At 50.8% G+C, this 11,023-nt stretch overlaps 2 protein-coding genes across 7 annotated transcripts in view; one reads left to right on the top strand and one right to left on the bottom strand.

Moving 5' to 3' along the window:
* Kiaa0895l (KIAA0895 like) overlaps positions 1-5,547 on the top strand; it is an 8,398-nt gene extending 2,851 nt beyond the window's left edge. For 4 of the 5 annotated variants that reach the window (XM_031341158.1, XM_031341157.1, XM_031341159.1 and 1 more), the window contains 6 exons: positions 1,481-2,097; positions 2,182-2,325; positions 2,578-2,710; positions 3,744-4,049; positions 4,140-4,237; positions 5,307-5,547. In XM_031341158.1, coding sequence (XP_031197018.1) covers positions 1,537-2,097; positions 2,182-2,325; positions 2,578-2,710; positions 3,744-4,049; positions 4,140-4,237; positions 5,307-5,471 — 1,407 coding nt within the window. In that variant the 5' untranslated portion in view covers positions 1,481-1,536 and the 3' untranslated portion in view covers positions 5,472-5,547. Of the gene's footprint in view, positions 1-1,480; positions 2,098-2,181; positions 2,326-2,577; positions 2,711-3,743; positions 4,050-4,139; positions 4,238-4,284; positions 4,399-5,306 lie in introns of all 5 variants that reach the window. The other variant, XM_031341161.1, reaches the window with a different exon arrangement.
* A 1,463-nt stretch (positions 5,548-7,010) lies between these two features.
* Positions 7,011-10,928, bottom strand: Nol3 (nucleolar protein 3). Of its 2 annotated transcripts, XM_031341164.1 has the most exons (4): positions 10,732-10,928; positions 7,859-8,158; positions 7,378-7,707; positions 7,011-7,275 (listed from the first exon to the last, which is right to left on the bottom strand). In XM_031341164.1, exons 2-4 carry the CDS (start codon positions 8,151-8,153, stop codon positions 7,268-7,270), a joined length of 633 nt encoding a protein of 210 aa, XP_031197024.1. In that variant the 5' UTR covers positions 8,154-8,158; positions 10,732-10,928; the 3' UTR covers positions 7,011-7,267. The 2 variants fall into 2 exon arrangements, with proteins under 2 accessions (XP_031197024.1, XP_031197023.1); XM_031341163.1 differs by having other exon boundaries at positions 7,011-7,707.
* Positions 10,929-11,023: the final 95 nt, after the last annotated feature.

Below are 11,023 nucleotides of genomic sequence, written 5' to 3'. Positions count from 1 at the left end.
CACAAAATTGGATCGACTCATAGGCCGCTAGAGGGCGTGAGTATAAATGTAAAGAGAAGTTGACATAAACAAGTCTTGGGATATTACAATGTTAAGATGTTGATATTACAAGGAAGACCAAGGAGAAACAGCCAGGGGTATGGGTGGACAAATACGTTCTAGTGTGTTTGGAAAGGGAGATGAGCATTATGTTCCCAGGCTAAAAGGATCCACTGCACCAGGTGCCACAGATCGATACCATGACCATTAAGATCGATACCATGACCATTAGTGACCTCCGGCAGCTCAGTTTGATGGACAGCAGGATATATGTGTGCTCAATGGCAGTTTGGGAAGCAGAACTTTGGAGCGAACAGGAAAGAAGAAAAGGGAGATGTTGTACGTGACTCTGGGTATCGTGCTGCAACAGAGAGCAGCTGCAGGGAGTTAGGCATGGACTCGCAGAAAGGTTGGTTTTGTTCTTAAGATGAAGGGGCAACGGCATATATTTCTGCTGACGGAAAGAATTCAGTTGCCAGAAACACTGGTGATAAAAGACCAAGGAAAAAGACTGCAGTTGAGTTCCTGAGCAGGCAAGGGAGTTCAGAGGCTGTCTTCATTGTGTCTCTGGGGAGAGAGTGGATTGCACTAAGCCCTGGCACAGAGTCAGGAGGGTGAGTTCTCTGACAGTGGCCTTGCATGCCCGCTGGGAAAGATACCTCAGATAGGTGGCAGGCCAGGGGTTGGTTTGATTTTATTTATTTATTTAGTTAGTTAGGTTTTTGTTTGTTTGTTTGTTTTGAAACATGGTTTCTCTGTATAGCCCTGGCTGTCCTGGAACTCACTCTGTAGACCAGGCTGGCCTCGAACTCAGAAATCCACCTGCCTCTGCCTCTGCCTCCCAAGTGCTAGGATTAAAGGCGTGCACCACCACCGCCCCAGGGGCTGGTTTGAATGTGCTGGTTTTCCTCTGCTTCCCAAAAGCGGATTGTAATTCCGTCCTGATCAATGGGAGAGAGTAGAGTATTTCCTGTGGGGACTGGCCTGAGCAAGTGCACTCATTCAAACTGCTTGATGACCAATGGGCAGGAAGATGCAAATGAGCTAGGCGAAGTGGAAGGTGGGACTGAAGAGATGCCATCTGCACAAAGCAGACTGTGGGCTTCTCTCACCTGTGGTCCATCTAGGGATCTATTCTGTATTCTGCCAAATCCCAGACTGGGTAAGTGCTAAGCGCTGAAATTGGAACCATGTTTAAGGCCTCGGTTTTAGCTCTAGATCTAACCGTCAGAGAGAATTCTAACAAATAGGAAAATGTATACAATACGTTCTCTTGCTTTGCTCCACCTCAGACTATTTGGGTAAGCCCGCTGGAAGGAATGGACACTGGGGAGGGCAGAGAGTTGCTTGGGTTCCTGGCAGCAGGCTCTGGACTCGATGCGGGCTTTCTCCTCTGACCACATCCCCTCATGCTGGTCTCCATGCCGTTCTGTGTCCCTAGAGGTCAACAGTCTGGGAAGTTGGTACGACAGAGCTGGATGTGATCCTCAGGAGAGAATGGTGCTGGACTCGGGGACCCAAGTGTATGAGCAGGCACCCCCCAGCCCACCTGCCGGTTCCCCATCTCCGCACCATAAGCTGAAGCCCTCAAACCAAAATGGGCCACCTCTGTACCCCTGGCCTCAGTCCCTGGGTATGCCCTTGGCTCTGGCAGTTCCCTCAGCACTGCAGCAGCAGACTATGTGGCAGACCTTCTCAGAGCTGCACTTGGAACAGCGTAGCCACATGCGGCGCAGCGAGAGCACCTACAGTGTAAATAGTACTGGCCGGCGGGGGCGTGGCAAAGCCCCAGCTGGACGGGGTTGTGATCCAGGAGGGACCCTGCGGCCTGCAGCCTCCTTACCTCATATTGCTAAGATTCGAAAGGATGTAGGCAGTAATAGCAGCAGCAAGAGCCCCTGTATGCTGGTGGCCCTGCGGCCAACTAACATGGAACAGGAACGGGAAAAGTTCTTCCAGTCTCATTATACCTACAATCCACAATTTGAGTATCAGGAACCGATGCCAATGAGTGTGCTGGAGAAGTACCAGGAGGCCTCTGCACAGTTTATGCATCAGGTCAGTTCCCCCTGCCCATTTCACACTGGTTTTGACTACCCCAAGGGACTTAGCCTTACTAGTGACTTGTAACCCTGTGTACAGGCAGTTGGCATCATTGAGGCTGTCCTGGAGAAGTTTGGCACTTATGAAAACTTTGAGGCTGCCACAGGGGGCCAGCTGCTGACCAAGTGCCAGATTTGGTCCATTGTGCGCAAATACATGCAGAAGGAAGGCTGCGTTGGGGAGGTAAGTTTGCTCTATCTACAAGACCCATCTTCTGCATGCCCCAAATCAGGCCACCTAGTTCATAGGCCCAGCTACACATCTGGCCAGCTCTAATTCCCCAGACATATCCCTGCTCCAGTCCCAGGGAACTAAAACCCCGGCTCTGAAGGGTGGATATCGTAGCCAGTATCCAGCCTGGCTGCCTTGTAGCATTGGCTGCCTGTTTGTGCTTGGGGCTTGGAAACCGTGGCTCAGAGCCCTGCCACCCTGCAGGTTGTGGTGCAACTGAGTGAAGATCTGCTATCCCAGGCAGTAATGATGGTGGAGAACAGCCGACCCACACTGGCCATCAACTTGACTGGAGCCCGCCAGTATTGGTTGGAAGGCATGCTGCGGCACGAGATAGGTCAGGCTATGGGTGGCATTTGGGTGGGTGGGTAGGATTGAAAGGTATGGAGAGATGGGGTAGGGTAGTGTTGGGGTCTCAGTAGTCCTCTTCTTTCTCCTCCTTCCTTCCCTCTGAGAGAAGACAGGCTTGTTCATCCCTAAGCAGATACCTCCTTCCTTTGCACTTGCAAAGGTAGGCCAGACCAGCATGCCCTCCCGCTCTGTGGACTGACCTTCATCCCTCCTTTTGAGTTTCTCTCCAATTTTTTTTCTGATTTCCTTTGACAGTGAAGGGGTTCTTTTTATTTTATTTTTAAAGATTTATTTATTATTATATGTAAGTACACTGTAAGCTGACTACAGACGCACTAGAAGAGGGCCTCTGATCTCATTATGGGTGGTTGTGAGCTACCATGTGGTTGCTGGGATTTGAACTCAGGACCTTTGGAAGAGCAGTTAGTGCTCTTAACCACTGAGCCATTTCGCCAGCGCCCCCCCCTTTTTTTCCAGTGAAGGGGTTCTAAGAGGCCAAAAAGAATCCTGTGGGCTTCCACTAGGCCAGCCCACCAGACCCACCAGGGTGGGTGGCACCCTAGATCCTAGGAATGGAATTGCTTGCAGATGCATGGATAAAAGTTTAGAAGACAGACCAGGCGAGGAAGGCAAGCACAAGACACTAGTTACTCTGTTTTCACCAGACAGGAATCTTGTTGCTCTGGGCAACAAAAGTGGTTTTTGATTGGAGCATTTGCATGACTATCAAGATGATTAAATCAGGCATTAAGATGTTGGGAAGGTGGCCTGTGCTTGGTCATTGTGAGGGCTGGGGCACACGGTATGAGCTGGGGTGAAGGAGATGAGAAACTAGGTAGAGAAGAGCTTGCCCTGAACCAAGAACTCTTCATGTCGTCTAGAGTTGGCTGGGAATGAATTTAGGTAGGGTTTGGGATGAATTGTAGGAAGTGAGTTTGGGGGCAGGGCATGAGGATCTATGAGTCTCCACTAGAGATCCTTGAAGTGAGTTCTCCACTACCTCCTCATCCTCCCTGCAGGCACCCACTACCTGCGTGGTGTGAATAATTCGCGGCAACCATGGCACAGCGCAGAAGGCAGACTGCAGTATGGCCTTCAGCCAGCCAACCCCACTGAGGAGGGCCTGGCCAGCCTGCATAGTGTGCTCTTTCGAAAGCAACCATTCCTGTGGCGTGCCGCCCTGCTCTACTATACCATCCACCAGGCGGCGCGCATGTCCTTCCGCCAGCTCTTCCAGGATCTGGCGCAATATGTGCAGGACGAGGGTGTGCGCTGGGAGTACTGTGTCCGTGCCAAGCGAGGACAGACGGATACCTCCCAGCCAGGTGGGAACTGTGGAGTCGGGAGAATGCTCAAGCTGGGGCAAGGTGAAGGGTGGCTTTTGGGTAAGGCTCGATTGGTTATCATTCTCACAGGCTGCTTCAGTAAGGACCAGGTGTACCTGGATGGCATTTTGCGCATCCTACGGCACCGGCACACCATCGATTTCCAACTGCTGACCTCACTGGGCAAGGTAAAGGGCCGAAAGGCCCAACCAGCTCTTCTCTCTTTGTCCTTCAGAGTTATGTTCGGTGAAGGCCTGGACACTTGGGAAGGCAGACAAAAAGAAAGTTTTGGTAGCCCAGATCAGGTGTGTGACCTAGCCTGCCGATGTGTGCAGATGCGTTAAGGGAGGTGAGCATTTCAAGACAGAAAGCAGTCAAGAAGTTCTGGGAAAGAAGGTGGGAGAAATGGCCAGGGGCCAAAGTCCTGGTCTTGTACCAGGTTGAGGAAAGCAAACCTCAACATAAGCAAAGGGGGAGCTAGAGGGTTACGGTAAAGGTGTGTGGACATGGATTTTCCTTAGGATGCTCCAACTGGATGTCCTATGGGATGTGCGGGAAACAAAAGACATAGATAGGCAAGAGGAGGAGGTCTTCCATCATGCTTACAGACTTGATAATGGTCTGACCTAACCAGGCAGTGGTCATGGTTGCAAAGTGATAAACTACAGATAATAGGGTTGGAGAGATGGCTTGATGGTTAAGAGCACCGACTGTTCTTCTGAAGGTCCTGAGTTCAAATCCCAGCAATCTCATGGTGGCTCACAACCATCTATAACAAGATCTGACACCCTCTTCTGGTGTGTCTGAAGACAGCTACACCAGTACTTATGTATAATAAATAAATACATCTTAAAAAAAAAAAACTACAGATAATAGAACTCTTTATCTGTTGGACTCCCTGAATGGGGAGTTGCCCTTTTCTTGGACCTGATTGTGGTGACTATGAAAAGTTGGGACAGACAGCTGACATTCAGCAGTTGGATGTGGGAGATAACGTGAGAGAAACCTAGCTATCAGTTGGATACTGTTTAGAGGCAACGGGATAAGCTGGGGTGGAGAGGAATGGGTTGTACAACATAGATAAAAGATGGAGAGAGAGAGAGAAAAGACCCAGGGTAGAGCCTGAAGGTATCGATTGTAGGTGTCTATGAAGAATCTAGGCATCTGAGGAGCAAAATGGCTTTGAGCCATCAGTAGATCTTGGGCTTGGATGCCAGGTACTTTGATTAGCCCTGAGGCTCAGTTTTCTTCCTATAGGTCTCCTATGAAGATGTGGAACATCTGCGGCCCCATGGGGTACTAGATAATACCAGAGTACCCCACTTCATGAAGGACTTGGAACGTTACCGGCAGCAGCTGGAACACATCATGACCACCAACCGACTAGATGAAGCGGAGCTGGGCCGCCTACTGCCCGACTGATGTTGACTAAGGGTTATAGACAGAAGTTCTTGGCAGAGGTCACAGATGAGAATATGAAGTTCTTTATGGTTCCATAGCCTAGGTGTTTCTTGGGGGCGGGGGGCACTTGGGAGGCCAGGAGCTTCTTGGGAAAATGAGAAGCAATGTCAGAAGGTTTCTGTCCTTGCTAGCCTTCCTGAGGGGGCCTGTGGACTAGCAGCAGCATGTCATGTAAACTCCTGAATGGGGGAGATGATGGGGGGTAGGATGGGAGCTGAGTGTGACTAGAAATGTGGGTTGGTTTGGGAATAGAAACTTGTTCCTGCATGAGATGGCTTTGGGTATCTGGTACCACTCTTTCCCTTCCACCCACCTGGACTATTGGTGCTCCTTCAGCATTCATATTGTCTACCTCTCACTGGGGCCGGCGGGAGTTGGGATCCCCTCAGAGGTGACTTGCCTGAGCATGGGCTTCTGCTCAAAGACCCAGCTGGGCTGGGCTTTGCCTTTCAGCATTTTGTCTGTCTCACTGGTTGTGCATTGTTCCATATTTGCCTCCTTGGGGTTGGGAAGCAGCAGCTCCTAGTAGTTCCGTGCAGAGGCAGGATGCTTTGGAAAAGTACCTTTTGTTCCTAGAACCCTTTCTCTCTTTTTTTCTTTTTTCTTTTTTTTTTTAAGATTTATTTTATGTCTATGAGTACACTGTAGCTGTCTCCAGACACACCAGAAGAGGGCATCAGATCCCATTACAGATGGTTGCGAGCCACCATGTGGTTGCTGGGAGTCGAACTCAGGACCTTTGGAAAAGCAGTCAGGGCTCTTAACCATGGAGCCATCTCTCCAGCCCGCTAGACCCCTTTCTTATCACACACACTGTGTCTGTGTCTCGTGAGTCCAGCACCTGGCCCCACTCTCAGTCCTCACATTAGTCTTGGTTATGCCTGTCTTTGACCACAGCCTCACAGCTGGTCTCTGGCAGTGGTTAGTACAAGCTGGGCAACCACAATCGAAACTGCAGGGCAGGCCCTAGGGTTTGTTATCTCACCTTCAGGCCAGGATTAGTGCAGGTCTGGTTAAGGCTTTCGGTTTTCACTTCAGATCCAGCCGTGGACCAGTACTGTCCCAACCCTGGCTTTTTAGTTATTTTTTTTCCATCTGGGAAGCTTGGAAACACAGCTGGGAAATTCTTATTCATTTACTTACTAGATATGTACAGAGCTCTTTGTGTATGTCTGTGACTGATTAGACCCCCACACCCCACCCTGAGCTCCCAGTTCAGAGGAAAGCCAGATAATTAAACAGCAGTTAAAATGATGTGTGTGGCTCCTGTCTACTCAAGTTTCCTCTCAGGTCCTCCTTTCAAGATAGGGAGCTCCAAGATTTCTCTCCATGTGTGGATGGACATCCCCCTTTACTTGCTTGGTGCACCAAGCCGAGTGATTTCCATGGAGTAGGAGTGTTGCCCACTCGGACTCGCAGATGGCCTCTGAGGGGAATAAAGGGGTGGGGAAGGGTCAGATTTAGGGGCCTGACTCTGAGATCTCCAAAAATACAGCTTGGGTTATTTTGGGATGCTGTTGAGGGCGTGGGGGTATTTTCACACAAGCCTGCTCAGGTCAGTGGGATTCAGACCCATGCCCACCCTCAGTTCTTGAGCAAAGAGCCAGCATTGTGGAGAGTTAGGTCCAGGCTAACCCTCCCGAGTTTATTCATTTGGGAGTAAATGGAATCTTGGTGTACTGATGGGGTCAATCTCTGGCAGGTTTCCAGGTCTTATCCAGGTTGAATAGGATATGAACAGGTAAGGATTCTGGCCCTCAGGAATCTAAAGATGAAAATGATGGTCAGTGGAATGGGGATCAACCTCCACTTCCCAGTCCACAACCTCTAACAAGCCTGCAAGCAAGGGTTTAGGTGCTCTCACAACCTTCAGACTCATCCTCTTCTTGGAAGTCAGTCTCTGGCTCAGGCTCCGGGTCTGGGTCTGGTTCCGCCTCCGGCTCCGGCTCCGGCTCCAGTTCTACCTCTGGTTCCGGATCCATTTCTTGTTCCAGGTCTGGCTCATCCCCTTCAGTAGCTTCAGCTTCTAGTTCTGGCTCCTCTGGAGTTCCAGGCTGCACTGCCTCAGAGCCCTCAGGACCTTCGACCTCCTCTTGCTCTGAAGCTCTGGGCAGCCCAGGACATGTGGTCCCTGAACTGGGTGCTTCTGGCGTCCAGTGGCCTGGACATGAAGGCTCATAGCTGCGGTCCCGGTAGCCTGGGAAAGAAGGGGGAGTACTTGAGGTTTCAGTTCACCCGTCTGTGGTTAGTTACCTCCACATTCTCTGCCCTCCACTTACCCTTTGCTTCGCCCCGCCCCTAAATCCACGCCCCTCGATTCATCATGGCTCCACCCTCTTGGTGCTCACCAGGCCCCACGTGCTGCCAATCCCAGGTCGGGTCTGGCATGCGTACTGTTTGCTGGGCACAGCGCAGTAGCTCCTGGCAGGCTGCCTCGCCCTTGCTCTGCACCAACAGCAGTAGGCGGCGCACCCTGCGCTCTGCGTCAGGCAGCGCATCCAAGGCTTCATACTCGGGCCCAGTGAGGACGCCCCGGGCCACCAGCGCATCCAGCAGCAGCCCAGAGTCTGCCTGCAATGTCTCTACCAGCCGTTTTCGTTCCCGGTCAATGGTCTCCGATGGCCGCTCCTGCACGTTGCCCATTTGGGCTGTATCAAGGAGAGAAGGAGGCGGGGCGTAATTTGCGTTCCCTTACATTGACCTCTCCCAGGAGTTATCTAATTTCACCTCAACATCATAGTGCCGATGGTTCCTCAGCGCAAGACCTAGAGGCCAGGGGCACAGAACTCACCCTCCAGCTCTTGGCTTATTCGGTCCTGACTCCTCAGGTTCCTCTTGCAGACTCCATCTGTCAGCTGAGTGCTCTACCCCACTAGGACCTCCCTCCTAAACCCCAGACACCTGCACAGTTGGCCACCAGTTGAGACCCAGTTTATCCAACTGAATTATTTTTCTTTCTTTTCTTTTTTCTTTTGGTTTTTTTGTTTTGTTTTGTTTTTTGTTTGTTTTGATTTTTATTGTTGTTGTTGTTTTTTGAGACAGGGTTTCTTTGTATAGCCCTGGCTGTCCTGGAACTCACTCTATAGACCAGGCTGGCCTCGAACTCAGAAATCTGCCTGCCTCTGCCGCCCAAGTGCTAGGATTAAAGGCATGCGCCACAACCACCCGGCCTTTTCTTTCTTTCTTTCTTTCTTTCTTTTTTAAAATATATATATATATATATATATATATATATATATATATATATATATGCTGTCTTCAGACACAGCAGAAGAGGGCATCAGATCCCATTTCGGATAGTTGTGAGCCACCATGTGGTTGCTGGGAGTTGAATTCAGGATCATTGGAAGAGCAGTTAGTGAGCCATCTCTCCAGCCCTGAATTATTTTTTTTTCTCTAAACCTAATTCCTTACCTAAATAGGTAGGAAACCCTAGGATTAATTCATACCCTCTTCCTAACCCTGCAGCAAACCTTGGATCAGGGCAGCCTGCCTGACCACTCACAAGGACGGGTCTGCATCCGGAGGGCCAAGGCACCCATGTACCATTCACCTAACACAGAAGTCCAGGCATCCCAGAACCTTGCGCCTTCACTCACCACCTGCCTCAACAGTCTTGGGACTCTTCCAGGTTATCTAAGCAGAGCTGAACTTTAATTTTGAGAGACCTCCTGGCGTCAGGGACTCACTTGTTTCCCTGATGGCCAAGCAGCTGTAGCCATCTCTTACTTGACCTTGAAATGCCCAGCTCTTAAAAGCTACTAGGAATGCTTATCAAATTTTAGCTTCCCCTCCATGGATTATCCATTTTGAGAGGCTGCCTGGACCAAACTGTGGGAACCGAGTGTACACTACTCTGCTTGTCTTTTATCAGCTACTGCCTATCTATTATGACTACTGCCCAACAAGTTGGGTGTCCTGACCCAGCCAATAAGGGCCCCAACTTTAAGGAAAAAAGAAACCTCACTCCTTTTGCCTTATCTTTATTCATACAGCATCCTAAGTCTCCTCTGCCTTAAATGTCCCTGTTCTACGTTCTTCCTAGCCCATTGGATCACATCACACACACACATCCTTCAAGCATCCCACGTCTCAGTACTCACACTATACTGTCCCTGGGCATCTCACACCTTGGGTCTCATATCTGTTAGTCCTTCCCCAAGGCCACTAAGTACAGAACCGGTACTCTCCCAACCCACATCTCCCTTCATGCCCCATCCATGCTGGATGCCTTTTAATCAATCTTTCTGCTTCTTAAACCCACCAGCAGCAGCTTGTCTCCTGGCCTGGGACAATCAATATCCCTGTGTCCTCACACACAGTTCACCCCTTCCCTCTCTCCAACATTGTGACTTTTGACAACTCTGGGGTAGAATCTATCCTTCAGGTTTTATGGATAATGAGGTAGGTTCAGAGGAACCCAGTACAACTGGAATCTGACTTGCCCTATCCTAAAGTATGATGTGCCTTGTCTAGCTGAATGCCAGGCCTAGACTCCCAGCCCTGTCTCCAGTACTCATCAAAGAGTCTAAGCTACCTAGTCTGGCTGTTTTACTCCCCTCCCACCACTCTGGACAGTCAGGTTCTTTGCTGTTTCCTTCCAATCGTTCAGTCCTGTGAGAACTGTGGTCCTAGCCTTTGCCAGTGCTGTCCCCTGGGCCTGGGACCCTTGTCTCTCCCCCTCTACTCTATAGACCCAGCCTTCAAGACTCAAACGCTACCATGTCTACCCCAATTCCTGAGAGCTCAAAGGTTGGTAGTTCCTTCTGTGTGCCTTGGTCCTCACTACTATGTTTACTGAGATCCACACTACACTGTGTTCAGAATCTCTGCTGTCCTTAGTGAGACTTCCAAAGACTGTCCCCCACTGGTTACAGAGAAGGGGAGGTGATGCCAGCACCTATTCTGGCTCGACTTCGAGGCAAAATTGGCCTCTTTCTCCACTCTGTACTCTGTTATTTATGTTAGCTGTGTTTCCCTTTGAGGTTATCACAGCTCTAAGGTGAATGCTGGTTATGCCCTCCCTGTTCAGTGTATCTATGGACAAGCCTAAATGTTACCCTGAGCCCCAGGTGAAGAAGCAGGGGTCCTAGCTTGCTAGCTGAACGAAATTTGTTGTGGGGGAAACCAAAAGCTGGAGCGGGTGTCGCGCATGCGCGACTGCAAGGGTACCCTCACCAGCCCTCCACTCAGTCCTAGAGCAAGGGCGGGGCCCACAGACCTTAGAGCTCAGCTGCTGGTGGTGAGGCCCCGGATTCTGCCCAATCTGTTTCCTTTCCCTCCCTGCTGGGTGGAGTCGGGCTTGTGGTCCGGAGCGTTTCGGATGGCCCCACTCCGGAGTTGAGCCTCACCGGGGCAGATGACAGTGCAGAAAGGGCCGGACGGACGAGCGGGGTGGGTACGCGAACAGCAGCTGCAACAGGGGCGGGGCGGCCAGGGCTGCTGGGAATGGGGTTGGGGGAAGGGCACGCTCCACCGGCTCTGGGAACTCGGACGCTGGTGGCGGAGGCCAC

This window comes from Mastomys coucha, unplaced genomic scaffold, assembly GCF_008632895.1.
Source record: "Mastomys coucha isolate ucsf_1 unplaced genomic scaffold, UCSF_Mcou_1 pScaffold22, whole genome shotgun sequence".
Classification (NCBI taxonomy): Eukaryota; Metazoa; Chordata; class Mammalia; order Rodentia; family Muridae; genus Mastomys; species Mastomys coucha.
The sequence above is the reverse complement of the archived record's forward strand: the minus strand, read 5'-3'. Positions and strand labels throughout refer to the sequence as shown.

Bases quoted from the DNA above. Each gene is read 5' to 3' on its own strand.
- Nol3 (XM_031341163.1), bottom strand. From the start codon at position 8,153: ATGGGCAACGTGCAGGAGCGGCCATCGGAGACCATTGACCGGGAACGA. The intron at 7,708-7,858 runs GTGAGCACCAAG...CTTCTTTCCCAG, and splicing joins TTGGCAGCACGTGGGGCCTG to GCTACCGGGACCGCAGCTAT.